The sequence below is a fragment of the Artemia sp. Qi Xiang Cuo genome, chromosome 8 (assembly GCF_049724085.1).
Source record: "Artemia sp. Qi Xiang Cuo chromosome 8, ASM4972408v1, whole genome shotgun sequence".
Taxonomy (NCBI): Eukaryota; Metazoa; Arthropoda; class Branchiopoda; order Anostraca; family Artemiidae; genus Artemia; species Artemia sp. Qi Xiang Cuo.
The window spans coordinates 45,549,753-45,574,526 of NC_142801.1; the positions used below are offsets into that span (position 1 = coordinate 45,549,753).

General features: G+C 35.6%; 1 protein-coding gene across 2 annotated transcripts in view; it reads left to right on the plus strand.

Annotated features, from left to right (window-relative positions):
* Positions 1-24,774, plus strand: part of capu (formin protein cappuccino) — a 380,358-nt gene that overhangs the window by 289,525 nt on the left and 66,059 nt on the right. For both annotated transcript variants that reach the window (XM_089093489.1, XM_089093490.1), the window contains one exon: positions 844-964. In XM_089093489.1, coding sequence (XP_088949615.1) covers positions 844-964 — 121 coding nt within the window. The remainder of the gene's footprint in view (positions 1-843; positions 965-24,774) is intronic.

The window sequence follows — 24,774 nt, forward strand, 5'->3', positions numbered from 1 at the left end:
ATATGTAAAAAAAAAAACACACAGATTGTTGATAACAGTAAAAAAAAAAACCCTAAAAACCAATTTTCAGTTTTTTAGCTCTTCTGTAAAAAAAAAGAAAAAAGTGGTTTAACATGAGACATTATTTAGTTCTTAATAGCTTTTGCTCCCTGAGATATTAATCTAAGGAGCCACCCTGAAGAAATTAATCTAGTGAAAATTTTAAAGGAGTCCTTGAGCAATAAGTCCAACCATGTGTCGAAATCCACTTTAATTACTCTTAGTTTCCCACCGAAGAGACCCAGAATGCATTCATTGAGCCTTTAGTATCGTACTTTCCTTTGTGTATTTTCCTTGCGAAGAGGGGAAGGGTTTTTTCTCATGACAAGTCTCTTGTTTGCAGGAAAAAGAAGAAAGAGGTTGAAGTGTACACACATTTCAGAAATTAGGTTGTAACTACGAATTGTTGAAGTATCATATATCGGTTAGGAATTTGGCTGTTAGTAGTTGCTCCTATACTTTCAATCTGGCCCATTTGCTGGCATATTTCCTGAGGAAGGGGGAAGTGTCAAATTAAAAGGAACAAAACGAGATGAAATACCGGTAGGAGAAATTATCGGTAAAGTCGTGGAAATATTCAGATCCTGGAAACAGGTTCCAGACCAAGATTTCTCTCCGCTTACGTTCTTCCGATTTTCAACCATCTAACAGTATAATTCCCTAAAGAGCACTGATTTGTAATTATGTTTGTAAGATCGTAAATAGGTTTTTCTAGATAAGTTACTAGGTTCTAGCATTTTCTAATGTTGCATAATGTTGAAAACGACGCACTGACCACACATATTAAACAACACATTATTTCAGATGGAAATTTTATACCACTGGTCAAGTAATGAGAGTGCCATAAGACAAAATTCACTATGGGCTCCTCCATTACCAATTGAAATACAGGGCTCTAAAGTATCATCTAAACAAAATGAAACAGGTATGTCATTTTTCTTTTGTAAATTTTATTTTGACGGCTCAAAAGACTGTTAATTAATAATACAGGGCTCCAAAGCGTCATCTAAACAAAATGAAACAGGTATGTTGTTTTTCTTTTGCATATTTGATTTTGAGAGCTAAAAAGACTGTTTATTGATGACCATTCTGAACCTCAATTTTAAAAGAATCGCCATCTCTTGATTTGCTGAGATTACCAAGGATGATGAAAATTAAATCTGGTTGTTTGAAATGCTTAAGGGGAAACTTAAACGTCATATATATTTTAAAAGAGATGCAAATACCAGGATCTCAATTCTTAAAGGAAAAGACTTCCATAAAAAGTTATACAGTCTTAGGTAGTTGCCCCCCCCCCCAAAAAGTGGATAAAAATCAGCAAAAATGAAGCTAAAAGCACATGCCGCCAAAAAGCTCAAGAAGATGTAGTTTCCTTTTTAGGGTATTGTCTTCATTGGGAGTCTTCATAATTTTATGTTCTTCATTATTTGAAACAAACAAAGTAAAATCTTAAAAACTCAATGCATTCGTGTAGTAATGGACCTAGACGGGTCTGGGGGGGGGGGTTGAATGTTTTTTTTTTATATCCTTGGTACTTCAAGGGAAAATGCTTAAGATTTCTGGTTGGTGACCATGTTTTATTAGGCCCTTTTCACGTTGTAATTTTTGATTATAAATAGCTATTTTCGGAAAACAAATCATGAGAAATCAGTTTTTTTCTAAATTTTAAATAACTACCTAAAATTGTCAGATAAACACACAGTTCTAATTTACTCTAGTATCGACCGTTGAGCATCCGAAAAAATTTGCCCTGAAAATACGTTTTAAGAGTTCTTCCTCTTTTTTTGCTTTATTTTATCGTATCAAACAGTTCGTGGTAACAAACTGTAAGTAAGGAGTGACCCCGCTCAATAATAACCGAAACTCTAAAAATTAAATTTGCCCTGAAAACACGTTTTAAGAGTTCTTCCTCTTTTTTTGCTTTATTTTATCGTATCAAACAGTTCGTGGTAAAGAACTGTAAGTAAGGAGCGACCCGGGTCAATAGTAACCGAAACTCTAAAAAATTAAATTTTGATACTAATATATACATCAAAAGAATCAGATTTTTATGCTGATTTCAAACATATAACTTTCTTCAAGTTTAGTCTTATCCATCAAAAGTTACGTGCCTGAGAAAATTTGCCTTATTTTGAAAAAAAAGGGGAAACAACCCCTAAAAGTCATAGCATTGTAATGAAACTCACACAAACAAATTCAGCGTATCAGAGAACCCTACTATAGAAGTTTAAAGCTCCTATCTGCAAAAATATGGAATTTTGTATTTTTTGCCAGAAAAAGGATCACGTATTTTTTTTTTCCCCAGGCGTGATCGTATCGATCCAGTAGTCCTAGAATATCGTGAGAGGGCTCATTCGAACGGAAGTTAAAAGTTCTAGTGTCCTTTTTAAATTACCAAAAACTTGGAGGGCAACTTGGCCCCCTCCCACGTTATTTTTTCCCGAGGTCACCCAATCAAAATTTTGAGATAGCTATTTTGTTCAGCATAGTCGAAAATCTAATAAATGTCTTGAGGATGACTTAATCCCCCACAATTCCCGGGGGAAGGGCTGCAAGTCATGAAACTTTGCCCATTGTTTACATATAGTATTGGTTATTGGTAGGTATGCAGACGTTTTCAGAAGGGATTTTTTTCTGATGGGGGGGGGGGGTCGGAGTAGGGGGCTAGGGGGGAGGATTTTTCCTTGGGGGAAAAGACTTTTCTATGAAGGGGACGCCGGATATCCCAGCATTATTTAAAAAACGATCAGAAATTAAATAAAAAAATAAGTTTTTTTCAACTGAAAGTAAGGAGGGACATTAAAACTTAAAACGAACAGAAATTGTTACGTATATGAGGGGGCTCGCCCAATATGTCAATACCTTACTCTTTTCGCTAAATTTGTTTAGTACTTTCAAAAGAGCTATCTATTCTAATTAACCGGCCTGTGATTCAGGGGTTTGTGATTCGAACAAAATTCGAACTTTAGCGTAAAAGGCGAGGTATTGAATAGGGGGTGAACTCCCTAATATACGTAATAAAAACATACGAATATAGAAGTTCGATACGTAAGTTACGTCAGAACAAAATTTTGATAAAGCCATTTAGCCAAAAAAAGTAAAATTAATATGCAAATTTTGTTTTAATTATTCATGTACGGTGAGCTAAAATCAAAGCTGCATTAATTCAAAAACGTTCAGAAATTAAATAAAAAAACAATTTTTTTTTAACAGAAAGTAAGGAGCGACAATAAAACATAAAACGAACAGAAATTATTCCGTATATGAAAGGATCTGTCCCCTCCTTGACGCCTCGCTCTTTACGCTAAAGTTTGACTCTGTCTCACGACTTTATTTTTTAAAACAATAAAAAATTTTAGCGTAAAGAGCGTTGCGTCGAGGAGGGGACAATCCCTTTCATATGCGGAATAATTTCTGTTCGTTTTAAGTTTTAATGTCGCTCCTTACTTTCAGTTAAAAAAACTTGTTTGTTTTTATTTAATTACTTAGAGAACCAAAACAGAAACCAAATAAATCTGTGAAACAGAGAAGGGAGAAACAAGCAAAGGTAAATCATATTTAAAATAGGAGGTTCATAAAACAATACAAAAAAAGAAATGTAAAAGTTAAATCTTGCGAAACATGTTTAGATCAACTAAGACAGCGTTCTCTGAATATGCTTGCAATCCAAGAAGACTCAATAAAACAAATATCAACGGCCGAATTCCCTGGCTATAGATATTAATGGAATTGATCAGAGCTATCTTGTCACTGCCTTGGTATTTAAGTAGCCAGTAAGGACCAGTGGACTTTGTGATTGTGGAAATGATTGAATTGGAAGAACTGACACGAATTTAGAATCACTGGCTACCCATTGGTCAACCTCTCACCAACCTGGTCAAACATTTTTGCCTGATAAAGATAAATGTGAAAAGGGAGCCCTAAATAATAATTTAGTGCTGGTATTCCTGTATCAAAATCGACACAAAGAAGTTGTATTCAATCCTTTATTACAATGGCAACCATAGGTACACTCAGATTTGGGGGGGAAGGAGAAGGTTATCCTGGAGTTTGACCAAGGGAGAAAGGGTCAAAAACGAATAAAAAGCATTTAGGTCACTTTTATAAAATCTTTCTTTTGTAGAGGCGGTAATTAAAAATTCTGACTCTCTCCCTCTGCGTGCAGGTGCCGTGACAAATAATTTTACAAGCAGCTGAAAGTCTAATTGTTAATAATACATAAATAAAACGTTGGGTATTAATTTTATAGCCTGTATGCATCAGTTGGCATTCTCGACATAAACGTGACTTTGGAGTTTAGATGAATCCGTATTATATTCATCTTATTTTTTTTTACACTGGCTATGCGTGACTTGTTACCACTAGCAGCCATATGTTAGCGTGTATATCACTATTTAAAAATTTGAAAAATCGTATTTCTATATACAGCTGTAATCACATTTCCACCTAATGAGGTATTTATTTATTCATAAAGAAATGTATTGCAAGAGATGAAAAGTTTTTTCTGGAAGTTGAAGAGGTGAGGGTTTGAAAGTTTCCGTTAGGGCAAAATTAAAACTACAAGTCCAATTGGTTGAAACTTGTTTATTCTAGTAATAATACACGGTTGTCGTCCCCTGAAATGTTTCCTGTTGGGAAAAAAAAGATGAGAAAACGTAAGACAGTGGACTAAAATGAATAATTAAGACATGACTATTAACAAGTGTGGTTAAAAGTGAGGAATTTAGGTGCATATTTTTTTTAACTAACACTTGCCTAAGAGTAAACCCAGGGTACGTAGAGGAAATAATTCTCAAACAGATCAATATGCAAAAATTTGGCTTAAATCGTCTTAGAAAAACAATATTTTGTTGTTCAAGCCATGTTCAGATGTTTGCTTAGTTAGACATCAATGCGACCAATCAACACTGCTCTTAAAACGGGGGGCAAAATTTGATTGGTCGAAAATGAAGAAGCCTTGACGTTGATGTCTAACAAAACGTGCATGTGAATTAGACTTAAAGCTAGCATCGACTAGAGTTTAAGAAGCTGAAGAAAATTGAATCTTGTAATTTTTCAGCATGCCTCAGGCAGTGCTTTTAAAAATGATTAGTACCACAAGCAGAAAAGTTGTGTACAGTTAGATAAATAAGTAAATTTTTTCTTCAACTAGTTCCACAAGGAGTATAGTGTGGCGGTCCAAAGTCAAAACTTGTTGTCTGTATTTTTTATGGCCTCGAGTTAAACATATATTTCACATATGTTTCTGGGCCCTATTGCATCCTTTAATAAAATCTATGACGCCTTTAAATATATCCTTTCGCTCTTTTATTTCTGTACGTGCATAATGCGCGTGTTTCAAACCTTTGCTGGAAATTACAAAGCATATTATCTCAACTGCAGTGCACAATTTCCATTTGTAATTTGAAAAACTGAGCAATAAAACAACATGAAAAAAAATATCATATATGCAACTCGTCACTCCATTTTGCAATTTTACTGTCAATAGCATTGGCAAAAATAGCAAAGCACGAACTTTAATGGATGAAAACCTTAGAATTTGTTTTTTCCAAAGCCAACATTGGTTTTCTGTTGAAGAACGTGTTTTTATTTTGGACGGACGAGTGGTCCTCATCTCAATCAAAGTTAAGTTTAGTTGACCTTATGGTCAAAATAATTATCCGTGGTTCAATCCCCCTTTCTAGGGCTATAATGAGAGAAAGTTTGAGATGACTAGGGCACGTTCTGCGGATGAAATACGACAGATTGCCGAGGATTGTCCTTTTCGGCTGACCCTCTAGGGTTAAACGGAAAGTAGGTTGTCCATGGTTGGGGTGGGAGGATGTCATAAAGAAAGATGTAAGAGAGATGGGAACTTCCTGGGAAGGTGTAAAGAGGGAGGCATTGAATAGATTAGAATGGAAAAGGAGTGTGCGCAGCTGTATTGGCCTCAACCGGCTTGATGCTGCGGTGAGTTGTAATTAGTAGTAGTAGTGTTGCTGGGTGGTATTTGGTATTTTCTCTGGGAGACGGACTTAAAACTAAATTTGATTGGTTTCCCGTAGTTTTAGACATTCTTATATATTACATCTAAATTAATCTCTGAAAAGTTAAACAAACAGTTTTCAAATTCTAATTATACGGGCCTTTGGGTGTTTTATTATTGATATTAGTTTAGTACTAATTTTCATAATTGTCTTGTAATAAAATAAGGTCGTTAAACGCTAAGAAATGTGGGCTTAACTTACTGGGTTTCTTCTAGTTTGCTATAAAGTTAAGTAGTATTAAGTAACGACCGATATGCTATCAGCTTGCTTAATACATCCATAAGTCAATTTTGATTTGAAAACTTCTTAACTTGGATTTAATATGCATTGGAGGTATAGCTGCTGTGAGTTGTTCTTGTGTTCATTATGTTTTTTGGTTTAATGGACAAAAAATACAGATTTTGCCACGGGAAGGGGGTTAACTGATTTTATTTTAGTGAAGCCCCACCCTTTATTTTGATTCAGTTGTGGCATTTTCCCTAAATGTCGTCAGGAACTGTGAGATTTTTACAATAAAATTTTGTATTAGGTTTTATGAGGAGCAAAAATTGATTTCTATTAGACACATGAAAGAAAATAGTCTGTTGAATTATCTATAGATCTTCTTTTTTAGTCTCTTCAGGGTTTTTCCCCAGACAAAATAGAATCAAAACCCCAACAAAGTGATAATGATAAATAAAAAGTCATTGGGCTGTTCATAGTTCAAAACACATAGTAATGAAACACTCCAAATATCCCTGAATAACAAAAATGTATTTATCCTCATCTTATTTTATGTATATTAACGGTCTGACAACGTATTTTGACAATCTTGATTATTTGGAATTTACCAATCAAAACGGGAATCTTTCTGTTGAAACATTAAGAGAAGCCAAATTTAGGCAATCTAATTGTCGACTCTGGAAGCGGATTGTCCGGTGGAAAGGCCATAGTGAAAATTCTTCACCGTAAGGACAAATCCCCCCCCCCCTCCAATGATCGAAGAAACCCCAAATTTTCCACGGCCAGGTTCTTTTGTTCATTACTTCAGCCCTGATAGAGTCATTCCTTAATATCAATCAAGAAATGGATATTTGTCCTAGTTATGGAATGCAATTGGAAGATTAAGATCGGAGAACTCCACTAATTAAAAAAAAAAAAAGCAAACATACAAACAGAAAACTAGGGATATTAATAATCCTAAATGCTAAAATAACCTTCGTAGCTCTTTAGAAAATATGGCACATTAACCATCCAGCTATAATTTTTTGTGAGAAAACTTTTTCTGTGTCAAGCAAAAGCACCAAAGATTACATACTGGTGAGAAACCGTTTTAGTGTGATATATGTGAGATAGAATATTGTTCTAAATTAAATCTTAATTTTCCTGTAACAACCTATTCTTAGAAAAAGTGCCAGTTCATGTTGTACAATAACGATTTTGGTTGTCTCGCTGAACACTATTAAAACCCTACTTCTTTTTTTGATCTTCTTTTATATATATTTCTTTTTTAATTATTTTTTTAAATTGTTCTTGCCCTTTATCTATGTACCCCCCCCCCCAAAAAAAAATCCAGTGTGTGTATGCCTATTAAGGAACAACTCTGTGAAATTCGTTTTATTCTTCTTACAATATTTTGCCAAGTGTTTTTGCCTATCCTTTTGATTCATTGAGTCGTGGGATTTTTTTGTTAATTTCTTAAATGATTTTAATAGTGTCACTTGTTTTAAATTATCCTAAATGCTAAATAACCCATTAAATGACGAAGAACACAACTAAGTAAACAAGTTGTTCATCATCGCTCTTCAATCATTTCATTTTAACGTTTATAGAAAATAAAGACGAAATAAGAAGTATCGAGCTTCGCCTTTGCTTCCGAAAATTGTAATGATGCTTTCTATAGAGTGATTTCGACAACATGCCTTAACCTTGTTTTCAAATAAGAGCTTGCTTCTGTCTTGAGTTAGGCTATGTTGAACTGTCAAGCGTAATTTTAGGTTCCATTGTAACTGAACCCCCGTGTAACTGAACCCCCGTATAACCGAACCCCGTGCAACTGAACCCCCGTATAATCCTGGAAGATGCTTCCAAGCTTCTTATTTTTACTTGTATTAACTTCATCAAACGGCAGAATAGTGGATTTCAGCAAACTAAGAATGATGTCACAGCTTTCAAATTAGCAGCTAATCGGCTCGACCAGAAAGGTGACTTCAAGTTCACATCTGCACCCTCCCCAGAGGACTGGAATTCTCGTAAATTTTGAATTGATTTTCCCAAGATGACTGGAATTATCCTATTAGGCTATGTTGGACTGTCAAGCGTAATTTTAGTTACTGACAAGTCAGAGTAAGAAGTTACGGCAGATTAATTTTTCTTGAAATTGGAAGAGATGGAGGCCTTAAACAAGAGTTTTTCCATCTTTTTCCTGAATTTTACATAAGGTACAAAGACATAGTATTGATAGGAAATACGAAGGAATAAATGATTACATACATAAGCTTTCCATCCCAATCATTAAACTCAACAGAGAAGATGTAACATTGGTAAACCTGGCTTCTCGATTTATCTTTCCTCACTGGTTTGAAAACTTCTCCAAAGCTTATTATTTCAATTTCTTTTTTCACTGTTTGTTTATCGTAATTTATTTGCTGTGTATCTTTTGAATGTTAACAGGTGTATATTAAGTAATAGAAGGGCCTGTGTGCAGTGGTGTTGGGAAATGGGCGGATTTTGCCATTTCGGCACATTTCTCAGCTTGTCCATAAGGCACTTTTCTAAAGCTCCTCATTGAATTTTTTAAACCGGCTCATTTCTTAAAGTAAGTTTTGTTGCAACATTTCACTTTTTGCCAATTTTCATTTGAAAAATGGTGAGTTCGGTGTAATTTTTTCCTTTTTTGGGTGCACTACTACAGTAACTCTGTTAGACGCCACGGTGTAGATCGTACAATCGAGTCGTGGAACGTTTTTTGCTAAACTGATTTATTGCATAAACTGCTATGTTGTCTAACGCACTACATTAACAAGACCAGGGTTGCCCCTAAATTATTCTTGAAAAGTGTCCTAAAGCCATTTAAATAATACGAGTAAATCGAATTGGTTTTGCTGTTCTTCTTCTTTTTTGAATTATCCCCTCATATACTCAACCCTGTTCAAATCTAGGGTAGAATATTGTTATTATTTTTTAATCTTAAATTCTTTTTGTAAGATGATTTGCGAACTGTAAGTAGATCTCTGTAATTATTTAAACGTTAAGTTAGGTTTTATCCAGAGTCCAAATTTGATGTCATGTGGATTTGTTATTTGAATGTTGGTGTTGAGATTCTTCTTAAAACCTGACCTTAACGGGGCTTTTTAAGTATATAAATTTAAACTGCTTGCACAAGCAAAACTAGAAGCCCCTAATATGTTTTTTAACATTAATGAACAAATTGGTGATGCTATAGAGAGGTAAAATCCTACATTCTGGGTGGGCACCATGCAAAAAACGGGTATGAAATAACTTCATGGGTTTAAAATCTAAATACCGTACACTATAAGAATAAGAGTATAAAGGTAGTAACCTTTACGGGGATAATATCCAGCAGATAAACTAGGAAGGCCAACTGCAAGGAAATCGGCCTAACATTAATGAACAAATTGGTTATGCTATAGAGAGGTAAAATCCTACATTCTGGGTGGGCACCATGCAAAAAACGGGTATGAAATAACTTCATGGGTTTAAAATCTAAATACCGTACACTATAAGAATAAGAGTATAAAGGTAGTAACCTTTACGGGGATAAATATCCAGCATATAAACTAGGAAGGCCAACTGCAAGGAAATCGGCCATAGATATGAGGATAACTCTATAGCTCACTCTGACATGTGGCCACTGCTGCTGTAGGTATGGATGCTTCCTGCTTGTCAAATGTATGAATTTTCAGGCAAACTGTCGCATCAAGCCTGAAAAAAAGATGAAAATGTATTTTTTTTTTTTATTTGGTTTAGTTCAATGATTTGCTTTTAGGCTGATACGTTGAAATATTTGAAGGCCGCGAGTAGGCATACACGCAGGGGCCCAATATCATGCACATTGGGCCCCAGCATGCACGGGGCCCAATAGCAATCAAAAAGAAAATATTTGATAATCGTAATTGCAGCGATAGCAACTACTTAGTAAAGTGTAATCAATGCCCATTGTAATCAAAAGTTTAAAAACGCGTTTTGAAAAAAAAAAAAATTTGTCATTTGTAGCTCAGTCAGGAATGGTAACTATTATTTGGATTAATCTTTTTAGCAAAAGTTTGTTGCGAAAACAAATTTTCATGAATTTTGAAAAAGAACCTGAAACCCTTCAAAAATGATCTCGGATCGAAATGAAAGTTCACCCCCAGAATCGACATGGCTGAAAACCCTTCACACGAGAATTACAGCCACCCACCGTGAACAACAATGAAAATCACTTTATTGCCTTGGAAGCACTGTCGTATCTCCTATTTTTCCACCATATGTGATCGTATTGAACCAGCCGTTGTAGAATGCTAGGAGAGGGCCCATTTGAAAGTAAATCGTCTTCTCTACTGCCCTTTTCAAGTAAATAAGAGATCATGCTCCAGCAAAGTGACGTTTTCTGCTATTTTTGCCAACCAACGTCAATTCCTAGAGAATGAAAATGCTATAATAGCCAATCGATTTTCCATGGTCTAAAATTCAATTTTCCATGGTTTTTGAGCCTCCTTCCCAAATCTTGACACAGAAAATTTGTGCCATCAAACATCGACTTTTGCCCAAAGAGGGCCCAGAAACATGACACTGGGAATTCTACGATAGTCAATCAATTTTTATGGTCTAAACCCTATAAGGAGGGTGTTGACCCCCTCCCCCATATGTTTACAAGACAGCAAAGTGGTGTTTTCTGTCACTTTGTGTCACAAAACCTCGATATTTGTCAAAGGAGGGTCAAGACGCCGGGAAATACAAATTTAAAAAGAACTAATCGATTTTCCAGTATCTAAAACCCTACACATGAGATTATTAGGCCCCTTTTGTCTTGAAAAACGAGGAAATAATTTTTTGTTTTACTGTGTTTTTTTGTTTTAAACGTTTTCTTTGTTACCTCGTGAGAAATTAGCGATCCCTGAAGGTTGAAAATTTTTATCATGGCGGAGCGGAGTTTGAAAACGCATGACTACGGGTGTTCCCTACGTAAAGTGCCATATTGCCATATGACACTTTCCGGTGCCATTCTTGGAGTGGAAAGGCTGAGATGCACAACAAGGGTTATACTTAAACCTCTACGGTTGAACATCCTTAGCTGCTAGTTCATAATCCCACTTCTTATTTACCCTCTCTCCCTCCTAGCAAATAAATACTAAAAAGCGTGCTTTGAAAAAAAAATATTTAATGAATAAAATCGCATTTTTACAATTTTATTTTTATGGACATAATTGATTTTTTTCCGTGCAGATTCTTAAAAATGACTATAATGACATATCCCTCAGACTTTGCGTGACTAAGTTGCACATATCTTGTGGGAAAATTTAAGGGATGTCAGTGATTGGACGATGATTTTGTCTCATCAAGTTAAACGATTTTTTTTGCAAAGTTTATTTGTGCTGCCTTTAGTTTGTAAAGATTATTTGTGTTCTTTAAAAGAACAAGCAAAAATTAATTTAAAAGTAGTTTTTCTTACGAAAGTAGAGAGCGAAGTTAGAACTAAAAACGGAAAACAAAATTATTGCTTCGCCGATTACGCAAGATGTATTTACACAAATAACTCAAATAAACTGCTCGTAATATTTTCAATTATCTGCAAAATTCTAAAAACCAGAGCTTTAAGGAAAATTGGCTTGCCTTGAGGTAAATAGAGGATTATAATGGTACAGTCGACTCTCGTCAAACCTCGATAACTCGAAATCTTCTACATCTCTAATTATTTTCAATTCCCTAAGGAAAACCTGTCTAAGTCGAAGAAAAATACCATGCATAACTCGAAACAATTTTGCGGTTGTATTTTACCTCTGTAAGTCGAAGTGACTCAAAAATTACCTCTATAACTCATAATTCAGTAGATAAGTTGTCATTTAATTTTCACTTTACCTCCACAAGTCAATGTTTACCTCTGTATCTCGAAGTTTTTTCAGTGGACCCCTGTTTGTTGAAACCCCAGTATGCAGGTTGCAACGTGTAAACTTTAATATGTATTATTTGTTTAACATGTTTTTCTATAACATTCTGTTAATTTTTAGGTGTCTATTTCTTAGCAAACTAAATTTATTATTGACATTTTGGAACCCAACGGAATTGTCAAAAAAATTTACTATTAAGATCTTCTCCCAAAAAAAATAAGAAAATTAAAGAAATGGCAATAGGACAACTAAAAAATTTGGATGTTAAAGCTAAAAAAGTAAACGTATAAAAAAAACCCTCTATGTGTTTTTAGAATGAATTTCACCCAACGACTTTAATAATCATGGAATAAAGTTCGAAGTCAAATTATTTATGCACAATAATAACTGTGAAATTATAAAATCGACAAATTATAGATGAGCCTAGTCGAGTGCAGCAGGAGTCAGGAGGCCCATCGATCAGAACCAAAAACAGGTTTTTATTCTCTCGTCATAGGAAAAGGAAGCATTGGGGAACAGGATTTTATTATAAAGCAAGGCTTAACAAGGAGAAATAAGGCGGATAATACAGACAAGAGTATTTTATTTTACCACTCGATGATGAGATAAAGCATTTGGGAAGGGTGAGTCGAAAGCGGGCCCTTATTTTTGATCATAGTCAGTGATCCAGGGACCGTTATCTTTCAAGGGGTGGCTCACATTCGCAGCAGTTGGTTTGAGGGTGGATTATAGGGTAATCGGGGACGCTGACAACGAACATCGGGGTGCACAAGTTTGCACGCGTGTATAACATGTTCACTTTAGCCTATAAAGTCAAATTTGGCCTATAACGACGTCATACCGCTCTGGATTTTATTTACACGGTAAAATAAACTGAACATTTTATAAACTTGACATATTCTGAATTTCAAGAGCAAGTACTTTTGCCTAGTGTTTTTAGTATTCCGCCAAAACCTTTATTTTTTTTGTTAACCCTTATTCAATTTTCAAAACATGGGTTTTAAATATACTCTTTCTTAGTTTTTTCGATTTTTCTAAAATTTTTGCTTAAATTAGTATATTTGTTATGCTTTATTTGAATTCTGCTTGTTATTACAAATAAAACCATGTACCTCTTTTTAAAAAAAATCTTAATTCTTGAGCAAATATTTATTTTTTCTAAATAACGTCATAGCTTTCAGAAATTAGCCTACAATGATCGAGTTTTTTTTAATTTTTTTAACTATTACAAAAAAATGAAAACGAATAAGACAGCACTTCATTGGAACCGTCAGAATGTCCTTATACCTTGTTAACAAAAAAAAGTCGAGACTTGAATCTGTAAGAATATATCAGCATTTTAGAAATAAAATCCCACTCCCCCCCAAAAAAAGAAAATTTTATGAATTGTGGCATTTTACTCGAAATATTTTCAACACAGCCTAAGATTTTTATGTCACCAAACGATAGATGGCTCTTTTTTGAATCAAGCGATGTATTTACATTCTATACAACTAATATTTTTAACAATGAAAAAAAAAAAAAAAAAAAAAAAAAAAAAAAAAAAAAAAACAAATGCCTAATTCTGCGATCGCTTGCGCGAATTTGGTATATTTTTTATGCTTTATTTTAAATTCTGCTCGTCATTACGGGTCAAACCATGTGCTTCTTTTCCAAAAAACCTTAATTCTTGAGCAACTATTTTTTTTTTGTAGTAGTAGATACAATCTGGCTTACGTAGACTCATATACGAGCCTCAAGGTGGCGAAGCCGTGTGAACTTGTGGTACAGAGGTGACTAAGGTTGATTTAAGATACTATTTTCTTTAAATCCCAGCATAGCAGGGGCTAATGATCAAATCGGTTATATTGGGTCAGCGGCCACTGATGTAGCAGATGGTAAATGTCATGATCAGCTGTAAGTAAGGTTTAGACGACTGCATTAGCAATTTAATATCAAAACAAATCAAAAATCAAATATTTAAAACTGAACATGAAACGGTTTTCTTCTCTATGAAGAAGAAAATCTCTTTTTCTTCTTCATCTTCGTTTTTGGACTCGTTCTGATTCACATCGGAAAGTAGGTATTTTTGGGGGTCAGCTCCACACTTGCATGCGCTGTCACAGAAACCTATTTTGGAGCATTTGCAGTGCGAGCCGCATCTCGTGTTGTCACAGTTGCAAAAAGAAAGCGATGCTAGCCCATGCTGCATCGTAGAAACTAGGTCTGGCTTCAGTTCATGATCTTCGATTTTCCAGCCGATGTTGGTAACCTCAGGTAAATCATACAGGGCTTGTGGCTTTGGATCCAAATCAGTGACTGGAACATGCACCTTTTCAAATGAAGCAGAAACGAGATATCAGTTGGTGGTAAACGCCGCAAATCCTCCAATCTTGAGTACAAATCTGCTCGAAGATCATTCAGACTATTGAAGTTAGTCGTACTTCTGCCATACAGTGTAACCACAAGCTGCTTACAGACGTTGACTAAGCCATCACTTTGCACAGATGATGGCTTCTCTGCAAGGGCTCGAACTTCATCACCTAAAGACCCCAACAAAGTTTCTGAAGACTTCGCAGCTCAAAAAAAGTGTACCTTTCCAATTCCGTACAGAAAGCTTGTGGTGCCACATCCACTCAAGCTGTGGACAAGCGACAAAGCGTTGCAAAATGTTACTCCTAGTTTTTGTGCTGCTGTATAGGTATGCAGTAGCACGGAAACTTAACCCAGAGCTTCTTAAAACCTAGACTAGCAAAATACTGTAAGCAGTATGCAGATAGAAAGATAGTATTAGAGTCATTGGCTTGTGTTATCACAAACGTGCTCTTTTGTCTTCCGGCAGCTGCTCTGTGGTAGAACACCCGAGAGACGGATCTAAACTTCATTCTTCCAGACCTCAAAAACAACTGGCAAGAGTCGACCTTCGGTTTAGTGACTACTGAGAATCCCGTCCCAGAGTGTTGCAACTTTGCTGGAGGAAGTGAACGGGCTGGAAATATTTCCTCTTGGATCTCCTCTCTCTTGACAGCCAGATGCTTCTTTGAGGTTGAATGAGTAGTCATCACGGGTTCTATCGTCACTAAAACCGTCTTACCTGCCACGAGCCAAATGGATAGACTGACAAGCTTTGGCTATGTTCCTAAGAATCCCATCGTAAACTCCTATTCCAAAATCTTCTAGCGTCTCATTTTGTTCTGGTCGATAAGACCCTATGACACTCATGACATTAACAATATAGCCAAATCGAGGAGAGTCTTCAAAAAGCGTATGTGGAATCATTTTTGGCCATGACTGCAAGCCAGACTGTTGCAGAATGTAGTTCATGGCTGTTGACTTTGTACCAGTACTTAGCTGAGAATCCCTACGACTTGATGATAATACTACAAGTGAGGTCGGATATGGCTGTAGCTCGTACTTCAGCAGCTCACAGAGGGATGAAGTTTTTGTTGCATTTGCAATACGCAGAGCTCGTTTAAGCATAAGTTTCCCCAAATAATTTTTTTGTGGCTCTTTCTTTTTTCCTTTTTTGGCAACAGAGGCGAAAGTTTGTACTATGCCAACTTTTACTTACGTAGATGTCCCGTCGAGATAGGAGCTCATAGCTTCGAAGCCAATGTCTCGGAAGTTCAGCACACTATTTGCTACGGCTTCTGGAGCTCTATCCCCTGTCATAAAGTTGTACACCTATGTTCTCGTCGTCTTGAATGGGTTTCCGAGAAACTCTACCAAGTCCAAACCCTATTTTCACCTTTTATTGTCAGATTCGTAAACGCAGTGGTATCTTGATGGTGCTTCATTGCCTCGTCATCCATATTCAGGTTTGCTTTCAGCATTCTGGTGACTGCTGTGAGAAAGGGGAGAGTAGCCAGATATCGATCCCTGGCATTTTCATTCGTTGTCGCACCAACGATACCAAAAATTCCTCGATGACCCTTGATGCCCAGATTCACGGTCGACTCTAAAGGTAGATCGCATGCAATGCTGCAGAACGGCATGGTTGTTTTCCTAGCAACAAAATTGTCACTTATAAATTCTTTGTGAAATTCTGGCACTTTTTTAGGCAGGCGTAGCATTTCCTATAGATAGTTAAGCGCAGCTGTGGCGTATTTGTAGTTTCCATATGCGAAGAGAATCGGAATCCTCTCTTTTGTGGCTTTTAAGAGTGATCCTAGTCTGCAGCTGTTTCAGCACAAAGATGGTCGTTTTCGGTACGGATAAGATCTAATAGTTGATTCAGAGGCTATGATTCCCTATGGTAGATCTGGACTCGTTGTACTTCGAGAAAAGCGGAGCAGTGCTGTCCAACTCATCTTCTATCGGTTTACATGCTTCAGAACTAGTTGTACCAACATGGTGTACCTCGCGCAAGACAACTGACACCCCCTAAAATCGTTGTTGCAGGAATCCTTTGCTTTAACTAGATCAGACAAATATCCTAAATCCTTCCCTTTTATGTCGTAGTTTTCAGTACTTTATGCAATAGTCAGTGATCCAAGGCTCGCTATCGTTAAAAAAAATGAGAGGGGGTGTCTCACATCAGCCGCAGTTGGTTTGAGTACGAATGTCGGGGCAATCTGAGGTGCTTAAAACGAATATCAGGGTGCACAAGCTGGCACTATTGTAGAACTTGACGATTTTAGCCTATAAAGGAGAAATAAGCCTTTTATGGCTAAGTACTTTATTCAACTAAAACTCGATATGTAAGATGCTCGGCTTTTTTTTTATTGCTCCTGAAACCAAATTCGCGCTTGCGATCCCAAAACCAAGGATCTGTTTTTTTTTTTTTCCTGGTTAAAAATATCGGTTGTATAGAATGTCAATAAATTATTTGATTCAGAAAAGAGCGATCCATCGTTTGGTGAAATAAAAGTTATAAGTTGTGTTTGAAATATTTATAGTAAAACGCCACTATTCAGAAAATTTTCTTTTTTTGGGGGGGGGGATTTTCTTGTTCAAACGCTTATATATTCTTGCAGATTCAAGTCTCGACTTTGTTTTTATTAACAACATGTAATAGACATTCGGACGGTTCGAATGATGTGCAGTTTGATTCGTTTAAAATTTTTTTTTGTTGACGGCTAAAAAAACTTAAATAAACTTGGTCACTGTAGGCTAATTTCTGAAAGCTATGATGCTATTTAGAAAAAATAAATAGTTGCTCAAGAATTAATATTTTTTGGAAAAAGAGGCACAAGGTTTGACTCGTAATCACGAGCAGAATTCAAATAAAGCATAAAAAAATATACCTATGTAGGCACAATTTTCAGAAAACCAAAAAAACTCAGAAAAAGTGTATTAAAAATCCTTGTTTTCAAAATTAAACAGGGGTTAAATAAAGAAAAAAGGTTGTGGGGAAAAACTTAAAATACCATGCGAAAGTTTTTTTTCTTAGGATTCAGAATATGTCAAGTTTATAAAGTTTTCAGTTTATTTTACCATGTAAAAAAAAAGTCAAGAGCGGTATGACGTTGTTACATGCCAAATTTGACTTGAGAGGCTAAAATGACCATGTTCTACATGAGTGTGAACTTGTGCACCCCTGTGTTCGTTATCAGCGCCCCGGATTACCCTAGAAATCACCCTCAAACCAACTGCAGCTGATGGGAGCCACCCCTTCCCTTTTTTTGAACGATAGCGAGCCTTGGATCACAACGATAGCGAGACTATCAGTGTGCATTCATGGTGAAGAAGGTTTTTCGAGTCATGTAAGGAACTAAGCAGGGACATTTTCCAGGTATTTTAAATAGAGGAATGGGCTGATATTATTCTTTGTAGTGGAAGTTTTTTATGGATAAAGAAGTTAAGAAGGTTGGTTGATATGGGTTTCGTACAAAGGGACCATTTTCTTTAATTTATTTATTCAGATTGAATTCAAGGGTGTTTTATTTTGTTTATGAATTATACGTTGCTGCAAATTTCGTATTATCCATGGCACAGAAAGGCTTTTAATGTTAATAAACAATCAGAGCGTAATCCCCAAAGCAATAGATTTTGATCGTTTTAAGGTTCAACTTCGATCAACTTTCGGTTTTTAAGACAAAACATAGGTTTGAAATCAAGTTTTCGAATAACAATTCCCTAGAAATCCCGGAATATCTAAAGTTTTGGTGGGGGGAGCGGGGCCTTCCCAGTCGGCGTCTCTTATCAGAAACAATCCACTGATACTGTGTTTTGTACAAAGTCTAGCAGCCTATGTGTCACTGTGTCAAGAATTTTTTTTTTACCGTTGTGTTAAGAATTTCTTGGAGGCCTTCCTGTCATTACGCTAGTGCCCCGCACATATATTCTTTCTGCAAAGCCTACTTGTCATGACTTATAAATTCGAAAGATTCGTTCCTTCCCGGTTGATATACCTATTACCCCATCTTTAGTTATTCAACTATTTAGGGAGATATGTGGTGTAAATAACAAGCAGCCTTTCTCTTGAAGTAAATAGGGATCAACCATCCTCGGGTAATATATCAAGATCAACTTTATTAACATGCAAACAGCCAGATAAGAGCATAAGAGCAATCCCCCCTCCCTATTGACGTCATTTAAGACAGCGAAGGTCATTCTTATTGAATAGCCAGCAACTTAAATTTTGTGTATGTAACTACGTATTTTGTAACTATCGAAGTTCTTCTATATATAGCAATAGACTTAGCGTTTTTACACATGCATTAATCCACTTGTAAACATTCGACCTTTCCTTCGTCCTTGCAAGATAGTCAATATAATTTAGATAAAGCTCAGTGATTGGGAAATAAGATATGGCGATAAAAAGTAGTCCCACGGCATGATATCTAATTAGAATTAAAAGCTTAAACTTTACGTAGTTTCTTTTCGTTATCAACCAGTTAAACTCAAAATTTGATATTTAATGCTATGCATTATTTCCTACGATGTGAAAAGGAGAAACAAAAATATTGGAAGTTTTTTCTAAAATCGTTCCCTTTAAGAGGTAAATTCAGGATGTAATTCAACATCAATAGTCTAAAATGATAGTAGAAAGAAGGGCTGTACCAGCCGAAGTTTTGGAAAACAATTGGGTAAAATCGCAATTCGGCAAGCCTTCTAAAGGAAATATGCTATTTTAATGTCCTTTCCAGATATCATGAATGACTTTTTCGAGTAATGTCCTCCCTCTCTGATTGCCCTAGATATACCTCTTGGATATAAAAGAAAAAATCCCTAACGGAAAACACTAAAACGTTGAATTTCTTTCTTTATAGCAGGCAAGATGTTTCTATTAATCAGATTATCATGATTCCTTCCATTGTTACCCACTTTTAGAAGCCATTTCAAATATTGTTTATCAAGACTGTATTCAGGGGAGAGGTTAGGGGGTTCGACCCTCCCCCCCCCCCAACCAAAACCTAATAAAAGTTCATAAGAACGCATTTCTGATGAGGTTTAAAGTTTTTTTTTGCAAAAATCCTCTGAAAAATACCCCCCCCCCGCCCAAACATAATCCTGGACCCAGCCCTGATCGTTATACCCATAATTCTATTGTTATCACTCTGGCAAAACTAGATTTCGTCTAGTTGAGAACGCAGAAACCCGTTTTAAAAAAGAACCACTGACATATCACGAGATTCAATTAACGGAGAAATATATTATTAGAGCTTTATTTGTGACCGTGAGGGGGTGAGGTGCATTGTCAGAGGTTCGACTATAATATGTAAAAGAGCCTAAAATAGGAATCTGATGATGCTACTTTCATTTTATTAGTATGTTTCCTTCTGAAGAGCTGCCCAATTGCAATTTTTACAAAAATTGATAAATGCTTTTACCGATTAGTGCTGTACCGTAGGGTATTCTATGGAATTTATTATTCACCGCAAACTTAGCTAGTTAAACAAAGGTTTTTTTCCTAACGAGTGCAATACAGCAAATAATTGTTCTAGTAGATTGCTTTTCTGAACCTTTGACCATATTAACCGGGAGCTTATTGCCGAAAATACGTCTCAGATTGAATTTGGTGTCAGGAAGAACCAAAAAGTTTTCTTTCAAAAGCTGAGGTTAACAGAACGTTTTCATTTGATTAGATGTTATTAATAGCCTAAGGTTAAACCCTTTATGCTACTATTTCTCTGATTAAGACACTTGCCTTCTGATTGGTATCGTCTACGACTATCAGTTTGAAGAAAAGATTATTCGATATTTGAACAATATTGAATAGAATAATATTATTTACTTCATTTAGTCACCGAGCCGTAAATTTTTCTGTTATTGATTTTTACATATATTTTGTGCGTTTGTTAAAGAGTAATAAAATTTTGTTAATCCTGTTAAATAAAAGATGTACTTTAGTCAAAGAAAAAAGAATAAAATGAATCTAGTAGATTGTTCTGCAGAATCTTTAAACATTTCACTAGGAAATTTTTACAAAAAGTAAATCTCTCGTAATGATTTTGGTGTCACGACCAGCTAAAAAACCTTCCTTGTAACAGCCGAATCTAGTAGTAGAATATTATTTGATCTGATATATCTATAACATCATAATTACAAACCCATTGTTAAGGACAGTATCGTGCTAAATTAAATTAAAAAAAAAACAATTTTTTCCACGAAAGGTAAGGAGCAAATTTAAACCTTAAAAGGAACAGAAACCAACTCTTAGAAGATTTAAAATGAAAATGAACATAAATTACAATGAAATATGATTTCGAAGTCAAAACTAACGTACATCACAACAAATAGGGGTGATATTGGCAAGGTGTTTGTCTCCCTGGTGATTTTCTTGAAATTAAATAGATTGCTTAAGCTTAAAGTGTTATTAGGCAGTTGATTTTTTATGCATATGAAAATAAGAGAAATAAGTGGAAAAAATTGATGAAAATTAGCTGTATGTTGTACTAGTAAAAACTAAATTCTACCTGATATCAAACATAAATATTAGGTTTGAGCACAGTTTTATCTTCTTGTTTTTACGCAATAATAAAACAAGAAGGGAAATTGTCCACTTTGGTTTAGTATTAGTCGGAGGAGGGGGGCAACACCACGCTCGCTTTCGCTTTTCTGTTCGTTTTGAGTTTGACTGCATCATATTCTGTAATTGTATAACGTTTTACGCTTCATTTCTTCCTTAAAGTTAATTAAAAGTCATCGCATCTTGTAAGACCATTTCTTCTCGTCTAAACTTTTTAATTTGATCTCCACTTTTTGTGGACACATTTTGTGGTTATAATTTAATTGTTGTTATTTTTTTATTAATGTTTTATATACTGTAATGCTACTATTGCTGACCGATAAGTTCTAATAATACCAGTAATATGTTAGTTGACAGTGGAAAACATGGTAGATGTGGTCTGGGCGGGAGTATTCACGATGAGAATAGTGTTGCTAGACGTAGTCATGGTGGGAGTAGTTGTGTTTGAAACAGTCTTGATAGGATTGGTCCTCAAAGGAAAAGTTATCGTAGGTGGTGGGGGTTGTCAGTGGGGGGAGGGGCTAGAACTCTCTTAAAAGAAAAATATCGCGATGGAAGTAGACCCGGTAAAATTAATCATGATAGGAGTGATTGTAGTAGGCTTATTAGGTTTCGTTGCTTTCTGCAAAGATAAAGTTTTTATGTTTTTAGGTTGGATGTATTTGGCTAAGCTAAATTTCTTAAAGTTTCAGTATCTAACTTAGTTTAATAGTGTAATGAATTTTTAATGGCAAATGAACCTAAGATAATGAATCTAAGTAACTAAAGTTCAATTATTCTTCGACTATGAAGTGAAGCTAATCGATTTGTCCCCCAAATTGCTAATATACTGAGACATAAGTTTTGATTTGGACTAAGTGGCCATTCAACGTAATTAAGTGACCAATTAAATTATTTTCAAAAAAGCCCATAAAACGGTCTTTTTGCTAGTCAAGAAATGGCAGTTTCATTTTGGTTTTCCTCGTCTTGTTTTGATTTTTTCTTCTTTTTTTTATCTTTGCTATAGTTCTTTTCTTTTTTGCTACAGCGTGGACGTCTTTACAGAAGTCCTTACGAATATAATTACGTCCAGTTGCAGCAATGTGAGTTCAATAAAAATTCCACAAAAATTATTTTTAATCTGGAATTTAAATCAAGCCCCATCACTCATATTCGCTCATCCGCGGGTCGTTGTGAGAAAAATAACGTGTGAATTTTTCTTTCCGCTAACAGAAAAAGAAATTGATGTTTTCAAAATAAATCAGGAACTCTCATCAAATCATCCGCTTGAAATCTTTTTGCCGTGAGACAGTATGGGCTTTTAAAGTACGTCACAATTTCCTTCTTGAAAGAGGGACTTGGGACAATCATGCAATGTAAAATAACTTTATTCAGCTTCAACTACAGGAAAACGCCTTAAGGAAATGAAGTGGCGAGCGGTATGTTGGGTATTTATTTTTCCAGATATGCTGATCTTTGGGTAAATGTCAAACACGTATAAGTCTCCCCCCTGGCGCTATTTTCTCCGGCGAATAAAAGAGAATAGCTTATTGGATTTTTTTTTAAACTCCCAAAGACTCTTCTCTCTGATCACATCTTTAATCCTGCAACATAATACTGGTAAAGTTGGCATGTTTCCTGGAAAATCAAGCTTGCAGGCAGTGATGTATCCTTAGAACTCCATGCACGCTTTAAAAAAGGGGACGGAGGAGGTGTTAGTACAAGCTCTTTAGCTCGTTGGATGTTTGCTTTAAATGTAGGTTTTCTGTGATTCAGATATCTAATGATTGGTTGTGATCATGATTTTGGCATCTCTTTCCTCTTCTTTTATATCTATAATAGGTGGCCTTCCATTTTGGGTTTGAAGCAAGGAGATGGCCTTAGTTTTTAGATGTTTTGGCAAATACGAATATTCTCCTCTTTCCTGCAATCCCCACCCGCATCGAGTTGACAAGATGTAACAACCTATAGGACTAATGCTAACCTTGAACAAGCCTATTCGACGATAGTTACAGTAAAAAACGGTGCGCAACACTGTCCCAAAAACAAAAAAAAAGACTTTCTCAGAATATTTTCTTTTTAACATCATAAGACAGAAAAATTTTCATGTAATTACATGGTTTTATTGTACTACCAGGGGCGTACCCCCAAAATCCCAGGTTATATTGAATTCTGAGCACTTCTTACTCAAATAATGAGAATTGTTGGTACTTTTCTATTATTTGTAACACACGCGCGAAGTGAAGTTTCGTTAATGCTAATGAAATAAAACAAAATAGGATGGAAATATAATAGTTCAGAAACAAATTTGGGCTATATATTTGCACATTAGGGAGGGGTGGGGGTAAAGCATAGCATATGTTAAATACGTAACCTAACCTAACCCAACCTAGGTACCTTTTAGTCCCCCTAAACCCCAAAAAACTAAAGTTTAAATATAGTTCCCGAAGTGAGAAACCATTTGTAATGCCTATCTTTATACAGCGTCTTGTATAAGTACCGGGTAACTTCGCGCGTGTGTTACAGATAATACAACAGTACCGAATTTTTTTGTATTATTCGCCCGGTTCTGACGTATTATACAGAACACACTAATGAAGTATGTTCTGTAAGATCTGACGAAAATCAGTTTAGCTATCTGTATTCGGAGACAGTTAGCATAGGCTCAGAGAAAAAAACATGTTCTATGTATATTTTAATTAAATATTTAATATATAGAATTGGTATTTTGGTTAGGTTAGGTATTTGATATATTGCGTTCTGGGCGGTCTGCTTTCCATAATTCTCCGTTGTAGTACCCATAATTTTGTTAATAAAGTATCATATTTTCATCATATTTTGGTATATTTCATTAGGATTAACCTAACTTCACTTCTCGAGTATGTTCTGTATAATACGTAAGTATCATTCTCCCTCCCTAGAATATTGTTATTATTGCTCCGTCCCCTCCCCTGGAAAAAAAAACTCCTGGGCACTTGTCTGTACTACTATCATTTTTATACTATTTTTATAACGTGAGTTTTATCACTAATTTCATTTTAAAGAAAGTTTTTTTTCGAAAAAAAGCACAGAGTGATTTTAAAACCTAAAGTGAACAGAAATAATGTAATATAATAAGTCAAACAAATTGCCAAGTTATTAGTTAAAAGTTACGCTGTGTTTTTAATTTTCTCCAATCGGCTTGAAACTTGCTGGGCTATTGACACTTTTGAAGTCGAATCAGGATTTAGCTTGTTTTTGAACCGAATCAGGAATTAACTCTTTGTTGTACTAACTCATTACCGAACTCGTATTTTCACTAAACTAGTCTGCATCATAGATCTATCTTCTTTTTTACTGAGTCAGGGCTTGAATCGTTTCTGCCCCGCATCACCTAATTTTTGTAGCATGGACGTCTATCTATTGTCTATACTGAATCAAGACTTGGCATAATTTGTGATATTTACATTAGTCGGGTCCCTTGCCCTCTGGGTTGTGTCGGTTATTTCCCTCTGGGAGTTTGTTTTTGAACCCGTGGATCATTTTAATGGAAATGGCTAACTAAAAATTACGATAGTAGAATAGGTCTATGCAGTTTGCCAAGGCCCCCGTACAAACAGGTTTTTTCTAGTAGTTACAGATCAACACACTCTTTGCCAAGAGGAACGACGCAATTTCAAAGTTCAATGTCTTTTTGGTGATAAGCCCAGTATTCTACAATGCTCGCGTAAAGCATCTAGTACCACAGCCAGTGATTGCGGTTTTTTTT